This window comes from Protopterus annectens, chromosome 6.part0 (genome assembly GCF_019279795.1).
Source record: "Protopterus annectens isolate FY-2018-M chromosome 6.part0, PAN1.0, whole genome shotgun sequence".
NCBI classification, from domain to species: domain Eukaryota; kingdom Metazoa; phylum Chordata; order Ceratodontiformes; family Protopteridae; genus Protopterus; species Protopterus annectens.
Window position 1 is genome coordinate 256,748,998 of NC_056737.1, and position 19,433 is coordinate 256,768,430.

General features: G+C 44.3%; 1 protein-coding gene across 3 annotated transcripts in view; it reads right to left on the bottom strand.

Annotated features, from left to right (window-relative positions):
* Positions 1-1,308: 1,308 nt before the first annotated feature.
* Positions 1,309-19,433, bottom strand: part of SUSD6 (sushi domain containing 6) — a 442,437-nt gene continuing 424,312 nt past the window's right edge. For all 3 annotated transcript variants that reach the window (XM_044073997.1, XM_044073995.1, XM_044073996.1), the window contains one exon: positions 1,309-5,183. In XM_044073997.1, coding sequence (XP_043929932.1) covers positions 5,158-5,183 — 26 coding nt within the window. In that variant the 3' untranslated portion in view covers positions 1,309-5,157. The remainder of the gene's footprint in view (positions 5,184-19,433) is intronic.

Here is a 19,433-nt window from a genome sequence, read left to right on the forward strand (position 1 = left end):
GTGCAACAGTAGCAGATTCTGGAAAAAGCTTCAGGAATACAACAAAAAAGAAGCAATAAGCAAGCAAACATATGCACATGAACATGCACACACTCACTCCCCCCCAAAAAAAAACAAAAAAAAACATGGTAACATTCAATATTCAGCCACTCAGCCACTATAGACACATACAATGGGTATTACATTCTCTGAAACATTACACTTCCAAACTGAGCATATTTTTTCGTACAGCCGAAAGTAACATAACTGGTTGTGTCTGCCAACAGAATAGTTAGGATAAAAAACAAACATAAAAAAAAAACAAAAAAAGAAAAACGGCAACTAAGTCCGAGTGACAATTCAGAAACCACCCTTTGCATTAGGTAAAGTTTAGTTCTAAATTAAACCACCTTGTTTCTGTGAAACACCGTGCACTGCTTATTACACTTGACAGCTTGAAGTTCAGGGATCCCCCTAGCTTAAGCAGCCATCAGAAACCCAGCTTTCTCACCAAACATTTAATCGCTGATTTCAAAGAGAGGTAGGGTTAGTTTTTCCAGCACATAATTAAGGTCTCATGGGGCTGGTGCAAATTTCTTAGGAGGACTGAAGTACAGGAACCCTTTTAGAAACTGTTTCACTGTAGTACTGTTGGGCAAGGGCAGGAATGTGGGAAGCATGTATAAATTGCTGACAGGTGTACTTTAACAGAGGCACATGATAGCCCACTTTGGAAGACTGCCACTAGGTACTGCAAAACTGCTGGTTCTGTAGTTTCTGCAGGTAAAAAGACTTCTGAAGGTAGAACTCCCCTAAACACTTTCTTGTGCTAGGCTGTATGATCTCCTGCATAATATTTATATTCTTTTCTGAGAACTGGTCTTTAAAGGATATCAGGTTCAGGATATCCAGGCTGCTAACCTCAGGGTACTCGGGTCTAGGAGCACCAACTGCTGTTCATTCGGTGTCAGAAGGATGCACACCTATGGAAGTTGTACTGAAATTTGCCATAGTTTCCTGGCTACAAACAGGCCAATGAAATGAGCCTGTCTTTATCTTTTCTTTCCTTTCACAACCCTGCTTTGTTTGGCAACCACAAAGTCTTACCTCCCCAAACATAAGAAGGTGATAACTCGTCTGTCTTCCTAAAGTAATGTCATTTCAGCACCCTACTGAAAATTCGGCACTTGAAATGCTGAGTGCTGACATGTCAAAAAAAAAAAAAAAAAAAAAAAAGAGACCAAAAACACAGGAGAAGAGTGAATCTCACAGCTTGCTCTTCTCCTTAAAACTTCTTTTTGTGGGGGGGGGGGGCTTCCCCTGCACCCCCCCAAACTTATACATACCAACTTCGAGATCACCATACGTCAGAGAAAAAGGAATATTCTGAGAGATAGCTTCTCTTAGTATATGTAAGTAAGATATTTAGACTATTCAGTCTTCATATTTTGGGACTCGCTCTAGTGGGTCTTGACATTTCAAATGGTTACCTGTCATTTCATGTAACACTTAAGATGACACTGCACTTATCCATGGTGTGAAGAGCCCCTTCTCCCTCAGATTCAAATGATGCAAAGAAAACTGACAAGTTAATGGACTGGTTCACGGAAACTTCTGAAACCATTTAACTTGGCAGAAGTAGTTAGCCAACTGGAAGGCTCTCTGGCAGCATGAACCATCTCATACACGCCTTTCAACAAACCTGGTGCTGAGGAGGGAAATGGTGGTTTCCCCACCATTCAGGGCCATCACTAGCAAGGACTGGGAGAGTTTTTTTTTACACTGCTAGGGCTATTACGACTGGAAACTGAAGGCTCCCTACACCACCTTACTCAGGTCTGCTAAACCTAACCCTACTTCTACCTCAATCCCTTCTCAGTCACCAAGGAGTTGTAAAAAATTAGGTGTGACCTTTCTCTCCTGAACTTAGCAATAAGTCGTGTAATCAGTGAAAACAGCTGAAATGCTACTGCATCCACTGCCAACCCCCCTGTCCTGCTGGATCAACAGAAGAGCATTTTACTGAGTAACAAAAAGATCAATTCCTGGAGTTCTCCAAGTCTAAGAAGCTCTGCCCAAACATGCCTTCTGATTCCAGACCTCCAGCCTCAGAAACCTGCTTACAGAATCTACTGGCTTGAACACCTAACCTTTCCAAGATGTAAAGGGCTGAGATATGTCCCTTTCTATGGTTCAGTACCAGATAAGCAGCACCTCCATACAAATGGGGTATGACCTTGTACACCTTAAACTGTTTAGATACCACCAGATCTGGAGATACCCGAGATCATCTCCTTCTTCATGACTTTTGGGACTAGGAACACTGCATTCAGCTCCAAATGTGTGAGAAGGAGCTTTGTCTTCAACAGCCTCTGCCCTCTTCCCACCAGCATGTGAATATCAAAATGAGTCTTAATTGCATTCCTTGGAAATCAGAAAAGTAAGTACTGGTGAGAGGTAGCTTTGTAATTTTACTCTACTTATGAACAGTTTTTCAAGCAAAAAGAAACAGGACTGCATGCAAGAAATCATTTGAGATGCTGTGACTTGTACAAGAATGCTGTGCCTTTTCTACAATGTAACCTTATGCTACTCCCTGTCCATTTTACAGCATCATAAAACAGATACCACTTCATCAATGCATCTGGAAAATTCCTACTATGTATATTAAAACAAAACAAAACAAACAAAAAAACAAAGGATTCTTAGTAGTGGGATTGGTGGGGGAAGAGATGGTTTTGTGGTAAGGAAGGAGGTAATGGGCTCTTTTATGTCATTAGTCTGAGGGGCTCTAAAAGAACAAACTCTACAGAATGTGAGCCATAATGGGAACAGCATCTTCAAGGAAAGGTCTTGATACAGCTAGTGCAGACTCGACATTCAACACTTCCAGTGATAATGTAATATACAATGCTTGCAAACATTTAAAGCTACAGCTAATAACTATGACACACCTTCCAAATCAACTCATCTGGGCACCGGCCATGCTATAAATCTCATTTTTTGCACTAAACAATAGGTAAGCAATGTACTTTTAAGGTAAATGTGGCATCCTCAATTCTTTACCCAATAAAATATAAAAAAAGGGTGGGGTTACACTTACAGCCAAGAAAGCTGTTAAAATGTCTGGAGTATATCATAAATACTACTAATAATTACAGCTTCTAAAATCCAATGTTGAAGCACACAAGCAGGAGCTTCTGAAAACTGAGGCATAAAAAGAAAATGTTGTTGCCTATATTTCTTTAATTTTTCCAATACTTAGGTCATACTAATCAGGGCTGCAGGGAAAGTGGACCTATATCAGCATGTGATGGGTACAAAGCATGGACTCACTGATGGATGGGATTGCCAGTACATCTAAGGATGCACACAAACAGAGATAATATGAGGAACTACAAATCACCCCCTGGAGCAACTCAGGAATGTCAGGGGGGGTATCCAGAAACCTGGCAAAAAACTAACACAGCACTATCAGTAGCTCAACAAGTAAAACATTGGCCTTTGGTGCAGAAGACTGTGGGATCTATTCCCATACTGGGTAGATGGACTGCTGACACTGCAGTGCAGCATAAAGGGGGTGGTGGTAATGCAGTCCTGATGTCCCATCTGCTTGAACTGGATGTAGCTCAGGTGGATGTAAAAGACTGGAAAAAGTAGGGAAGTTCCCTGATGCCCTGGGCCAAATTCCCCCAGTAGTATAAATATCACCTCAGGTACCCCCTGAAAAGAGGCTACTAGCCTAGTGGGATTAATCCAGTCAACAAATGGATAAATAAATAACCCGTGCAGATGCAGGAAGGACATGCAAACTTTGCAGAGAAGGCACTCTGGCAGGGAAGCAAAGTAGAAAACCAAGTGCTGTGTGGAAGCTGTGGTTATATGAAGCTCGCTTCAGGTAATCAGAAATGTGGAGACACATTAGATCTTCTTTTAGAATAATGTGGTAAGCATGTGTAGAGAAGGAAGACTGGTATCTGTACATCTGTCAGGGAAATAAACACTGCTGGGAGCTCCTGATGAAAACAACTCCTGCAGCATGGGCACAACAGCTGCTGTGATACACATGCATTTCTGCAAATGTTGCCAATAGAGTGAGCCAAGCTACCTCCCTCACCCCAGGAAGGTCAAGTTGACACTGGGTGCCACCAGTTAAACACAAGTTGCCTGGGGTGCAGTCAGGGGTTTACTCCTCTGTGTCATGGTACCAGGTTTAATTAACTCATGAATTTCATGCTAAAATGGTTACAAGAAGGTATTAAGGACTCTGAAGTACAAACAGTTTGACAGCAGGTGGTTCTGTAGAAAAAAACATGTTGTGATCCAAAACAAAACTTTGACAACAGTCCAAAGAATGTGCTGACATAGAAAACACATACACTTAGTACCCTGACAAGATCATAACAGTACTATGATAACACTAGGGGCTTGTGCAGTCAAACTCAAGTTTCCATAGGCAGTCTGATAAAAAGGCGATCTGCAGCTCCCCAAAATGTCCAAAAATATGGAATATTTTGTTAGGTTATGGTGTGACAGTGGAAGGCTCCTAAATACAGTAAAGAATCTCAAGGTTCAAAATACTGCAATTCCAAATGAAACTGTCTTGTGCTCTACAGTACAGCTGCACCAGGTAGCCACATTGGTAACAAACAGAAAGCATAATTAGCCAAAGTAAAATAGAAACACTTATTTTTATAAATATATTGCTTTAAAATGACTGGAGATCCTTGTTCCGCTGTAAAAAATAATTCTAGATTTAGTTTTTTTTTTTAAAATTGCACCTTATTTTCCAGATTTCCACATTGGGTACCGAAGAAATTTTGGTGACTGGCAAAAAAAAAAAATCAGTTGCAGCCTGGGCAAAAATTCAATTGTGTAAAGCTTTGGACTTCTAACAATTTCTTTTGCTGGATTTCCTGCACCTGGACCTTCTAATTCAGCTGCATGCACTGTGGTGGAGTATGCAGGTCTTCCCTTCACATGCAGACATGACAATATCCTGCAGGACATGCACACTCATCCTATCTTTGGGAACTTTACAAATGATTCAAAAGAGAGGGGCATCTTGGGCTCCTTTATGATTTGTTCCTCAGTTTCGTACAGCACAGCTTAGGAAAAGGCAGATAAAGAACGGCTGAATGCATTCAGGCCAGTCAGGGCAGCTCCAGAAGACAGCTTTCATGCTTCCTTCAGCAAAGGAATATCTGTAATGAAACAGAAATAAATATTGAAACCATAACCCAGAAAAAGAATACATCTTGTCCAAGCAACTAACTGTATACAAGTGTACCATCTTTGCCCTCACATAATTGTATCACTACAGACACTTTTTATTTTATACACTTGTACGCATTTTCAAAAGTGCCAGGGCTGTTCTTTGCATCGCCTGCTTTCTGTGTTACACATATGGTTAGTGTACCAATTCTATTTGAACAAAATGCACACACAAGTAACTAATCCTCACCAACTGCTCCATCCCACCACTATAACATCTCATTTTACTGCTCTACAGATGACTCAATATACCTTCTGGTAAGGTAAATGAAACCATGTCCACTATTACCACTAACAAGGCAGGCTGCTTGAAGTAATGTTTTTACATTTCATCCGACGTCCATGAAGAAAAAGAAGTTATGTCTTACCATAACATTCCATCTGTGTTGCAGATCTTTACTCATTCATTGCTATTAGGAATTCGGTTCCGTCCTCGGAACCGACACGGCCGGTACTAAGCTCACGCCAGCCAAAAACTCTTAGCTAAGACCTACCCACAATGCCCCTCTCAGTCTCTTCAGATCGTGTTTGCCAGCCATTATAGCATAGAAGTAATAATAGTGAAAGTAGGAGGTTCGGTCTGAGCAGACACCTTAAGTAATAAGGAAATCCTAAAGTCCACCAGGAGTCCAGGCAGGGAGAAAGGAGGGCAGGAAGTAATGAATGAATAAAGATCTACAACACAGATGGAACGTTATGGTAAGACTTAACTTCTTTATCTGATGTTGTAAATCTTTATTCATTCCTTACTGTTAGGACTGAATCCCCAGCTACTTGAGTCCTGGGTGGTCCTAAGGAAGGACATTCCTGAGCACCATAGAAAGTACAGTTTTGTACCTACCATAAATGTAGATGTTAGAGTGCTAATACAGCTGCAGTCATAACAGATGGGCTCTCCTGCCGTCAGGCGGGTCCTCGGTCGGCTGAATTCCAAAGTCTAGGTCCGGCGTCAGTTGTCGTCGCTTCTTCCCTGACGTCAGTGCGACAGGGGTATAAAAGAACCAGCCGACGCCATTTTCTTCAGTTTTTCTTGCCCCAGAAGTCAGGTGCCCCCAAGAGGAAGGCAATACATAAAGTAATGTAATAATGCAATGCAATATAATCAAAAAACAGTAGTTGCAAGTAAATACACCATAAAAGAATACCCCTAGAGGGGAAGGAGGGAGGGAAACCTGGACTGCAGCTGTATTAGCACTCAAACATCTACATTTATGGTAGGTACAAAACTGTACTATGTTCATCATGCATACAGCTGCAGTCATAACAGATGGGTAGAATCCCAAAGCTAAGAAAGGGGTGGTAGGCACTAGGTGGAACTAGGAGGAGCCAAAATGCCCTGCAAGACTGCAGTGGCAAAGCCTGCTCTAGATTTGGAGTATAATGGTAGGTGGTAGTGCTTAGAGAAAGTATGCACAGAACTCCAAGTGGCTGCTTCCAAAATATCCTTGGTAGGTACTCCTCTGAGGAAGGCTGTAGAGGTGGCTGTGGCCCTGGTGGAATGGGTTCTAATGCCTGTAGGTACAGTTTTGCCATGAAAAGAATAGCAAAAGCGTATGCAGTGGGCTATCCATTTTGAGATTGTCTGTTTGGAAATTGGCTTTCCTAGAACTCCTACTGCATAGGCCACAAAGAGCTGTTCTGATTTTCTGAAAGGCTTTGTTCTGTCCAAATAATAAACGCAGTTGCCTGTGGATGTCCAAGGAATGTAGTAATCTCTCCCCTTTGTTTTGAGGATTAGGATAAAAGGTAGGTAAATGTATGGCCTGATTTAAAGCTACCCTGGATACCACTTTAGGCATAAAGGACAGGTTGGTTCGTAAGGAAACTCTGTCCTGATGGAAGATGATAAAAGGCTGGACAGCCATGAGAGCCTGTAGTTCTGAAACTCTACGAGCTGAAGTGATAGCCAGAAGGAAAGCTGATTTCCAGGACAAATATTGCAAATCTGATGAGGCAGCTGGCTCAAAAGGAGGCAAGGTCAGTTTTTCCAGAATGAAATTAAGATCCCAAGCAGGTATTGGTTGTTTCCTTGGAGGTCTTAAATTCTTAGCCCATCTGAGGAACTGTCTTAATAGAGGGTGAGAGAATAAAGGTGGATCAGTGTTGTATTCTGCAGAAAAGGCTGAGGCATGGATTTTGATGGAGGAGAACGAAAGTCCACTGCTTAGCAGTTCAGCCAAATATTGTAGTATTTTAGGTAAATTCAGATTTCCAGGGTTCTGGCCCTTTTTCTCATTCCAGACACAAAAACATTTCCATTTTGCGGAGTAAGCTTTTCTAGTTGATGGTCTTCTAGCCTCCAAAATGACATCCTGCACCTCCTTGGAGAGTAGGGCCTGCTGTGATGCTAAGGAATCTTCCATGCGGCTAGATTGAGTGTTTTTAGCTGACTGTGAAGAGTTTTGAAGCTGTTCTGAGTCAGAAGAAGAGGCATTAGAGGCAGGGTCCATGGTGGGGAATGCGTCAGGCTCCTCAGGAGTGGGTACCGGTGTTGCCTTGGCCAGTCCGGAGCAATGAGGATCATCTTTGGTCTGTCTGCTCTGGTCTTCAATAGGACTTTGGGCAGCAGAGGAAGAGGCGGGAAGGCATAAACTGTCATTGATGTCCAACTGAAAGAGAGAGCGTCCACTCTCCAGGCCTTTGGATGGAAGATCCTTGAGCAGAATTTTGTCAATTGATGATTTTTGTGGGAGGCAAAGAGATCTATGTCTGGCCTTCCCCATTCTTGGATTATTTCTGTAAAAACTTTTGGATGCAACTTCCATTCGTGTGGATCTGTCATATTCCTGCTTAGGTTGTCTGCCAAGGAAGGGAAAAGAAAACAAACACAGGTCTTCCATTCAGCAAGCCTCAAGCAAATCAAGTCATCACAACAGACGCCTCGGACTACACCTGGGGGGCGCACATGACAGACCGGTGCATTCAGGGCAAATGGTCCCAAAAAGAAAAGCACCTACACATCAATCAAAAAGAAATGCTAGCAGTAATAAATGCTGTTATAGCTTTCAAGGACCTTCTACAACCAGGTCAACTATTGATAAGAACGGACAACACCACAGTTATGTGGTACATAAACAAGCAGGGAGGAACACATTCTTACCCCCTATGCAGACTGGCCATGTCACTTTGGAACATGGCCATAGACTTACAAATGGAACTACAAGCACAGTACCTGCCTGGCAAGTACTGTGCTTGTAGTGTTTGTTTGACATGCTTGAGCCCACCACAGAAATTCCTTTTGCAGACATGGAATTAGTGGTATGATTGTTTCCAAACTGTGGCTGTGTAGAGACCATATGTTTTTTTAGGTACCATTGTAGTTTTCTCATATGCAGTTTTGCACATGGGATTAGTAAGATGCAAGATGCCATGAATCCCAGAGCCTGCAGGATTTTCCTTGCAGTCAGCCTGGTGCAATTTGCCAGTGTTCTGAAATATTGAATTAGTTGCCCCTGCTTCTCTGGCATGAGGTAGGCCATTTGGGTGTTTGTGTCCAAACTGGCACCCAGGAAAATTATCTTCAGAGAGGGTATTAGCCTTGATTTCTCTTTGTTGACTGTGTATCCCAGAGAGTTTAATAACATTATTACATAAGCCAGATGTTTCAGAAGAATGTGCTTGCTGTCCGCTTGGATCAGGCAGTCGTCCAAATAAGGGTATATTTGTATCCCTTGAAGTCTGCAAAGTTTCCCCAAATGAGTAATCCTCAGGGGGGATACAGAAGGAATAGAGTCCTCTGCATCAGAGTCTTCAAAAGAGGAGTAAGACTGTTCCTGATCATCAGAGTGTTCTGAAATAATGGAGCTCTGATCAGAGGAGGGGGAATCTTCCTCCACTCTGGGCCTTTTGTCCGGAGGTGGCTGAGAACCTCTGATTAGAGTTATTAAATCTTCAGCCATTTTAAGCATCTGTTTCTTAGGCATGGGGCCTGGAGATGGGCCCTGTGTAGCTGGTCTCTTAGGGTGCATGGATGCTTTAGACTTGGTGAAAGCCTTGATGGAGAAAGAAGAGGAAGGTCTGAAGACACCTTGAGTGGAGGTGGACCTGTCCACATTCTGTGTTTCAACGCCAAGAGTGGCTTCGGTATCTGTAGTCGGAGTGTGGGCCGAGGAGCCTGCGACCTCGGGTACAGGAGACACCGCCAAAGATGTGTCGTCGGTAATCAGGGGCTGCGTAGGTGCCTCGCTGAGAACCGGACCACGTGTAGTCGGCTTTGGCGTGGTATCGGTAGAGGCCGCGGACCTCGAGTGTCGATCCTTGTCTTTGCGTTTTTTAGACAAAACCGGAGTCAGAGAATCTGACGACATAGTATAATTAAATGCTTTCCCAAAAAAATGCTGGGCGAACTCCGCCCGACGCTTAATAGTGCGTTTGTTGAATGTAGCACAAAAGCGACAGACCGAGACGTCGTGGTCTGGGCCTAAGCAAGGAATACAGAGGGAATGGAAATCCTTATGCGGTATTTGCTTCCCACAAGAAATACAATTATTAACTTTGTCTGACATCGGTCTGAGGGAAGAAAAGTTTCCCCAATGGGGTACTTAGCTTTTAAGAAGACTTTGGTTTCCAAATTTTCGTAATCTCAGGAGCTGGCCGACCGGCACTTGCGAACTGCTTCTGCTTCGGGCACCGCGCGGCAAGAAAGACTGAAGAAAATGGCGTTGGCTGGTTCTTTTATACCACTATCACACTGACGTCAGGGAAGAAGTGACGACAACCGACACCGGACCTAGACTTTGGAATTCGGCCGACCGAGGACCCGCCTGATGGCAGGAGAACCCATCTGTTATGACTGCAGCTGTATGCACGATAAACATCCAAAGGATGCGCGTCCCCTGAAGGCCAAATCTAATTTGTAATGAGTGATAAAGGTATGCGGTCTTGCCCAAGTGGCTGATGCGGAGACATCATCCATAGAGGCTCTGGAATGAGAAGCCACTGAGGTAGCCATCAATCTAGTAGAATGAGCCTTTACTCTGGAAGGTAAGGACACCTTGTTTAGATGGTAGATGAAAATAATGGCATTTCTGAGCCAAGAAGATAAAGTCATTTTGGAAACAGGCTTACCCATTCTGGGCCCTGCAAATGCCACAAACAATTGATACGTTTTTTGAAAGATTTAGTTCTGTCCAAGTAGAAACGAAGTTGCCTATGAACACTGAGGGTATGCAGAAGGTATTCCTCTCTATTTGACTGGTGGGAAAAGTAAACTGGTAGGTCAATAGATTGATTAATGGAAAAACCAGAAATGACCTTGGGCAAAAAGGAGGGGTCAGTATGTAGAGACACTATTTCCCTATGAAAAATCAAGGTCTCTTGACACTCGAGGCCTGCAACTCAGATACTCTTCTTGCTGAGGTAAGGGCTACTAGAAGTAGAGTTTTCCAAGACAAAAATTTGATATCACAGGAGTTAGGAGGCTCGAATGGAGGATTCGTTAATGACTGAAGCACCAACGTCAAGTCCCATGGTTCTATAGGAGGCTTGACAGGAGGTTTAATATGTAATACTCCTTTCATGAAGGTTTTGCACAGTTGGTGTGACATAACAGATGAATTGTCAATTCCATTGTGAAAGTTTGCAACAGCTGCTAAATGCACAGTAACTGTCAATACTGAAGCTCCTGCGTGCAACAGGGTAGTGAGGTACTGAAGGATCTTCTGAATAGGCATGGAAAAGGGGTCTATGTTATGTTCCTTGGCCCATTTAGAGAACCTAGTCCACTTACTGGAATAAAATTTTCTGGTGGACGGTTTGTGCAAAGCCAGCCAGAAGGATCTCACGAACAGGGGATAATATCAGGTAGCCTGGCAATCATCGGAAGTGGAGAAACCAAGCTGTGAGCTTGAGGTTGTGGAGATTGGGGTGAATCAGTCCCTGAGGATGAGACAGCAGACCTTGGAATTGATCCAGGATCCACGGACTGTGAATCAGGTGAGGCCATAGGAATGGGAACCAGACTTGACGGGGCCAATAAGGAGCAATGAGGACCACTTTGCTTCTCAACCTTTGAACTTTCTGTGGAAACTTCGGGATGAGGGGAAACGGGAGAAAGGCATACAGTAAACCCGGGGGTCAATCGTGTGTCAGAGCATACCTCAGTGACTCTCCCTGAGGGGGGAATCAGGGCAAAATAGCTTCTGCATTTGTTGTTTAGGGGTGAAGCAAACAGGTCGCAGCAAGGCCTGCCCCAACGGCGGAAAATCTGATCCGCTATGACGGGATTGAGGGATCACTCGTAAGGCATCAAACTGTTCCTGCTCAGATTGTCTGCAATAAGACTGGAACTCTCGGGAATGTGCATTGCTATGAGAAAGCGGTTGGAAGCCATCACCCAAGCCAAACTCTCATGGCTTCCCAGCACAGGGTGGTAAGACCTGGTTCCGCCTTGTTTGTTGATGTACCAGATGACTGACATGTTGCCCGATTTAATTGCAATGGTCCTGGAAAGAAGGGATGTGTTACGCTTGCAACGCTGAGTGAACTGCCCTCAATTCCAGGACATTTATGTGCAAATTGGCCTCCATGGGGGACCAGGTGCCTTGGACTGTCTTTCACTGGAAATGCCCCCCCCCCCCCCAACAGGGAAGTGTCCATGGTCACCGTGGCCCTGGGCTGGGGAAGACAGAACGGTCGACACCAAAGATTTGCTTCTGGCTTCATCCACCATAGCATTTCTTTCTTGCTAGGATTTGTAAGGCGTATCATGTGGTCGAGTGGGTGGGTTAAGATCGACCATTGTGATGAAAGGAGCCACTATAATAGTCTCATGTGCAACCTCTCCAGTGGTACTAAGGTAATGGTTGCTGCCATAGAGCCCAATAATTGTACTACAAGGCATGCTGGTACAGAAGTCTGCAGGAGGAGGACTTGAATGTGGTTTCTTATTTTTGAAAGCCTGTAAGGAGGAAGGGAAGCTTGACAGGATGTTGTGTCGAAGATCGCTCCAATGAATTCCAGTGCTCTTTTTGAAAACATGTGATTTGTCCACGTTGATCGTGATACCTAGGCAAAGAGTGAGGCCTTGAGTGTAAGAGAGACTGAGAATGAGAAGATTCCTGGTTGTGACGGCAAGGCGCCAATCGTCTAAATATGGAAACACTTGGAACCCTTGTAGTCGGAGATGAGCTACTACAACTGCCATACATTTGGTGAACACTTTGGGGGCTGTCGAGAGACCAACGGGAAGTACCCTGAACTGATAATGATTGGCTCCCAGACAGAAGCGAGGAAATCTCCGGGAGCGTTTGTCCATCTTTATGTGGTAATACGCATCCTGGAGGTCTATAGAGCACATCCAGTTGTCCTTCCCCAGAAAGGGGAGAATGGACTGTACCGTGACCATCCGGAATTTTTGAGGTTTGATGAATTTGTTTAGTAAGCCGAGATCCAGGATTGGTCTCCAGTCCCCTGTCTTTTTTGGCACTAAAAAGAACCTCGAGTAAAAGCCAGATCCTCTTTAGTCTGGTGGGACTGGTTGGATGACTCTTTTTCTTAGTAGCTTTTCGATTTCTAAGGCTGCAGCTTCCATCTGACCGGGTGGGACATCAGGGATTCGTTTTATTGGTCTGGGAGTGAGGAAGAATGGATTATGATAGCCTCTGGATATTATTCTCTGCACCCACGCATCCGTTATGAGATGCCAGGCCTCTAGGTGCAGAGAAAATCGACCCCCAACTGCTTCCAGAGGAAAGCAATTGGGTCGCTGTTCAGGAGTGCTGGAAGGGTCAGCCAAAGAAGCAATCCCTAGCGCCCTGGTTGCATGGACCCCTGTGCCCTGAAAGGGGCTTCATCTGGATGAGTTGCCCCCTCTATCCCAGGGGGATTGCTCATCACAAGTGTCACAAAAAATCCTTGGGACTTCCTGAACCACAATTTTCCTCCCCTCTGATTCCTGGAGTAGGACCTCTGGAGGGTGGAAAAACATATGCCCACAGCAAACAAGGTCTTTCTGTCCTTCTCACTACGTGAAAGTGTGTCTCTTACTTTGGGACCAAAAAGGGAAGATTCATCAACAGGCGCATTGACAAAGGAAGATTTAAAAGGGTCCGCGAAGTCACACAAATGCATCCAAGCATGCCATCTCATAATGATGCCTGATGCGGCTGCTCGAGCTGCCCACTCGGCAGTGTGAGAAATCAAACGGATTGAGGAGTTTGAGATTGATTCCAAGGTAGCAGGCTGAGAGGCAACAGTATCATGCACCTCCTCAGGCATACCTCTGCCAAAGAGGCAGACATTTCTGAAATGATGTCTCTTTGGCGGAGAGTAAAGTGTGCCAGGTAAGTCAGTGACTGAATGGCAAAGGTCGCTGAAGCGTAGGTCCACTTCCCCAGTCTGTCCATAGCTCAAGACTCCCTGTTCGTGGGGATGAACAGTGGAACTATCTTCGCCAGTTCCCTCTTGGCAGCCGACGCCACGACCATGAAATCAACTACTAACTGTTTGGACAAATTGGGTTCGTCTTCAGGAGTGGACAAAATTTTATCTGGCCTCTGGGGGACGGGTTCTATGTTGTCTGGGGCCTTCCAGGTACACTGCACGATAAGTCAGATGAGCTCATCTGCAGCTGGGGTCACCCAAGAAGTAGATGGTCGAGCATGGAAAGCCTGCAAGAACACAGATTCCTCTGAAGAAGGGTTGGAGGGCTTCCAGTCTTCCCCTCTGCTTGAGGATCTCGAGAATGTCTCCAAATGAGACGTCTTCTGGTAGAGACCATGGGGACCCTTCTCCGTCATCGCAATCAGTGTCTTCAGTGATGGATTCCTCAGGGGAATCAAGATGCTTCCTCTTGCAAAGTTTCTTCTGGGGTGGCTCACCAGTGGGATCTTCTAAGGAGGACTTCTGGAGAAAGGGTTCCTTTGAAGGGCAGGTCTTGCAGCTCCTATGCTCGAGGTTCTAGAGTAGGAGGGTGGGATAGCTGCATGCTAGAGGGGGGTTCTGGTTTGGATGCCAATGGTGTCAACTGCGAGCCTGTTGAAGCAAGGACCCTCTCCATCACCTGGAAAGCAGGCCCACCCGAGAAGGGATGGGAGCCTGGAACCGAGAAGGATGACCTCGAAACCAGGGTCACACCCCGCCCCGAGGAGCCCGCCTCCAGCTGAGGAGCTCCAAGAGGACTGGCAGCTGCCAGGAGAGCCGTGGCAGTAGATGGCGCCACATAAAAAAATTGGCGCCAAACTAGGTGCCACGGTGCCGACAGCCCAATCACTGAGAGTGCACCAATTCCAAAGGAGCCATGGCACCAAGAGTAATCGGTGCTGACAGGGAAGCCTCCGCTGTCAGAGCCAAGACAGTATACACCGGGATGGCCATCGGTACCAAAGTCTACGAAACCTGGGTGGAGGTCAGAGGAGGATAAACAGGAGAATACGCCGCGAGAGCTTCCATTCCAAGAGGGAGGGAAAACCTAGTCTGGGGGGGGGGGTGTTAATCCTCTATCTGCCAGAAGCTGGTCCACAACCCTGACTATATCCTGTTCCAAAAGACTCCTGGTGGATCTGAAGGATGCTGATGATGGAGAGTCTCAAGAAAAGGACTAAATTGTTGTCCCAGAAAGGGGTCATAAGAGGGAGAGTACCTAGTTCTGGGAAGGTGCTCGACCTTCGGAGCCAAAGGTGTCATTACCAGTGGAGCTGTGTAAGGTATCGGCACAGAGGCCGGGGATGGTGCCGGTACAGTAGTCGGAGCCTGTGTCTCAAACAAAGTCGGCACCGTGGGGAATGGTGCCGGGGCCGGTACAGTGGAAGGAGTCTGAGTCAGAATCAAGGGCGGCACTGAGGGATAAAACAGGGACCCTGGTGTCAAAGCTGTCTGCGCCAATGGCGCAAGAAGCCCGGTATCGACTTGGTTCCGAGGAGGACGGGGGATTCGGAACCAAAAGACTCCATTTCTCCTTATGCTTTTTTACGTCTTTATGCTTAGGAGGTGGTGAGACCTCCATCCCAGAAAGAGCCTCTGCGAAGGGTGATTTCAGCATACCCTTTAGAATAATCTTGTTCTTGCATTCAGCCAACACATGGTTGATGAAGCTAGAACAAATGTCACAAGAAACATTAAGGTGGTCAACGCCCAAACAGTAAACACACCAGGAGTGACCATCAGACTTGGGCATCTTATGCTCACACTTATCACACTGTTTAAATCCAAGCTTGGCCTTATCCGCCATTATGACACACTAGTACTACCACACAACTAACTATATCTAGCAACAAGAGATAGGATAGTGAAAGAAGCACTTTTTGTTTTATACAGACAGCAGGAAAACAGTACCCAACAATGGTACTAAGAAATACCAAAAGGCAAGAGGATGGCCTACAAGGTAGGGAGAGAGGGAGTAGTACCAACGATAGTATGAAAGAACTACCAAGGTAGGGGGTAGGGTTTAGTCAGGAAATGAAGAGATAGAGGTGAGAAATAACTTTAGATGATAAAAACTGTCTTAACAAACACTAAAGACTCGGGGGGGGGGGGGGAGACAAAAAAAGCTACACTTAGCTGAGAGAAGGCTTGGCACGTCTGATGAGGAACACGGCAAACATGATCTGGAGAGATTCTGACAGGGGCAATGTGGGTAGGTCTTAGCTGAATGTTTTTGGCTGGCACGAGCTTGGTACCGGGCATGTCAGTTCAGAGGATGGAACCGAAGTCCTAACAGTAAGGAATGAATAAAGATTTACAACATCAGATAGAAAGTTACACACTTATTACAATATTAGTTTTGGAGAGGCAGGTCACTGTCATCAACAACAGGACTAAAAGCTGCAGGCCTTTAGACAGCTTGACACCTGAAACTTCTTAGGCTACTAGCTCCTCCTCTTTTACCCACAGTACTCTGCAAAGCAGCTTCCTCACCTTGCTCTCTGTTATGCTGTATATAAAGACAAATTAGACAGAATACGGCAATCACAAAAAATCTTTCACATCACATCTACCTGAGTCAGTATGAAAGAGGGTGAGCATGTTGACACCCAAATCTAACATTACAGTAATACATGGCTTTCATGTCTGTGACGAACAGGCTCATCCTCATCAATGATAACACAGAGTGCCAAGATAATCCCCCTGGGTGTCTGCATTCAAAGGAGTGTACCGCCAGTAAGTGTTGCACCAAAGGATGACTGACCTCTACATATCACCTACCCTGCTTGAAGTGACCAGTGAAAATATTTAGTGAATCTCATGTCACTGCTGTGCAATATCAAATAATGCATGTGGCTAATGCTCTCTGACTAAGCTTGAGCCACAAAAAACATAGGTTTATTTATTTTTTTTAACAGAATTTATTAGTCAGTTAACTATCTAGGCAATGTAATATTTTTTTTTTCTCTGTTACATGTCAACCATCAGCTCTCCCATACTCCAGCCTGTCCACCGATTCCTCAGAGGCAAAACATTACCACAGGCAGCCATCTTAACAGTATCCTCCCAGGTGTGGGAGTGAGGCTGACACCAACTGGAGGCTTAGTCAGCCACATGCACACCCCCAGGTCAAATCTGCATCTGCTGCCCCTCCTCAGAGGGTGTGTGGCAACCAATGTCCAAATCAACACCGCTCCATCATCTACACCCGGTGTCTCAAATCCTTCCTAAACTAGCCCCAGCCTATAATCAAACTAGTGTCTCCTGGGCTGTATTCAGGGTTTTATCCTTGTATACCACTGGAGCCAGATTTGAACGAGGTAATTTCTTAAAATTTTAGATGCCAGTTTCTAAATATGAGATGAACACTTAGTTGTGAGTCTTTTCTGATGCATTTATTTCTGTTTTGGTAGAACCTAAGCTGCCTGTCAACATCCATCCAATGCTGCAAATACGTGCATCTCTTAGTGCAGCTGGGAAAAAAACACATGTAGGTTAAAGCACTGATACCCATTTGTCTGGGTAGCTACCTTAGCCATAAATTATGGATCAGTTGCAAAGACACCACCATTGTAGAAAACCAAATAATGATGACTGAAGCACACAGCTTATATTTCTGAAATTTCTGGTGATGTAATGGCCACAAGAAAAAGTTTTTGAGGACACAAATGTCAAGTCTGCTGTAGCAGCTAGTTCAAATACAGAAATAGTCAACAACAGTAGAATAAAACTATCAAGGAAGTACAGGATCCATTGCAAGAGGTCAGGTAAGAAAAGTGCCTAACAACATTAAAAAAGTTAAAAATGGTTGCTAGGTGCAGCTTAACAGTGGTACAGCTTAATCCAGTGTAAAAAGTAAGTGAAACGTCTAAATTTGTTGGTACTAGAGAAGTGAATGTCTGCATACCTACAGAAGTACCTCAAACAGAGAAATGTGTCCATTTACTCTTGCACAGCTTTTTAATATTAGGACTCTGGGCAGGACTACTCTGTCAGGGCACAAAGGGTCCCTGGCCATTACTAAAACTGGAACAACCTTGTAAAACAATGGCAAAAAAAAAAAACAAAAAAAAAACACTCACACATGAAGATGGAAGTTAAAAACAACTTTATGTTGACCATACTTGTAGTTTTAAAAGTTCTATTCTTCATACCGAAAATGCAAAAATATAAACTGCACAACAGCAGAATGACAACTCCCAGTTGTTTGCATGTTTTGTGTGTGTGTGTGTGTGTGTGTGTGTGTGTGTGTGTGTGTGTGTGTGTGTGTGTGTGTGTGCGCGCGTGTGTGCTATGTTTCCTCCCACATCCCAAGACAGTTCCTTACTTGCCTAGCAAATTCTGTGAATGGCAGCAAATGTTTGTGGGATAGATGTGACTCTGAAGAATGGCTCCTTCAATAAACAAGTAGCAGGAAAAAGAAAAAAAAAACTTTTAACAACTCTGCAGAGCAAGAAAATTGTGAGGATAGGCCTAGACCTAGGGATGGGAGCAAAAGGACATAAGATACTAACAAAGGTATGGGTCAGACCAGATAAGTGAATCAATTCCCAACAGCAGTCAGCCAACAATGAGCAAGAAAGAAAAATAATGTTGAGGAAAAAACTGCACACTTGTTTTGCACAGACTTTTAGAAATATAAAATATACCCTGGGCTGAATTACAATTTTTATACAAACTTCTGAGAATACATAAAAATCAGCTTACACTGTTTCTCTAATGCAGGAAAATTTTTTTTTCAAAATAAGATCTGGAGAAGAAGCTACCTTACAAAGCACTATGGTTAAAAGAGGAGGGGCTAGCAACTTAGGAAAGCTTCAGGTGTCAAGCAAGGACATGCAGCTTTTGTCATGTTACTGACAAGGACAGACCTCCTCATCTTAGTAACTGGACTGGAATGTGTAATCTGAAAAGAGTAAGCGGTGAAACTCCCTCATCTTTCACTCAAAGCAGCCATTTTTCCAATTCCCTTCTGTCATTTCCATCCACACTGGTTATCTGCTTCCAGCATACTAGCTGAACAGTACACATATGGAAACCCATGCTGGGACCTGACCTTCAGAACTCTCAAAGTCATCTTTAATTATGTTCGTAGCTCTCACAGGTGATTTTAAACTTTGTCTACGTTGCATTCGACCAAGTGCAGGGTAACAGTAGCTGTTATACTAAAACCAGGAACCCTCTCTGCCTGTGATGAAATTAATCTAAAGTAGTAATTCTACAAGGGTTGAACAAGCTAGACAATACCCAGAAGGCCAAGGTTCAGAAGGCTGAGCAATAAACAGAAGTACAGTTGTGTGGATAGCTCACCTTAACAAGTGTCATACAGAGATGTGATGCATTAATGATTGAGATTCTACAATGCGACATCAGTGATTCATACACTAAGTTTGAGACTGCGGTACCTTGGGGAATTCATCTTATTCAAAGTAACAGTGGTTTCAGAGTTAGAATTCGTATGTAGCAGGGCTGTGCAAAGACCAAAGCTGTCCTGGAAGAATACTTACGAAGTTGGTTCAATGACTGCCTTAGTGATGTTAGTTTTCTACTCACACTCTTTAGTACAAATTACACATGTATCCTGTTTTGGTCATGAAGCCCAAAGTATCAGTAGATGTTTGAGTACAGGACTATCTGCTACAGTATAATTTCTTATCTATTAGAAATAATCTGACGTTGAACATCCACCCATTAGTTACAACTTCCAAAGATTTATCACACATACTCACCAGACCAGCTCCTCCTCTGCCCCATGCATTAGACAAACATTGTCAACCTCCTTTTTCCCAGTTTTACATGGGGTCGGGGTGTCACATCAA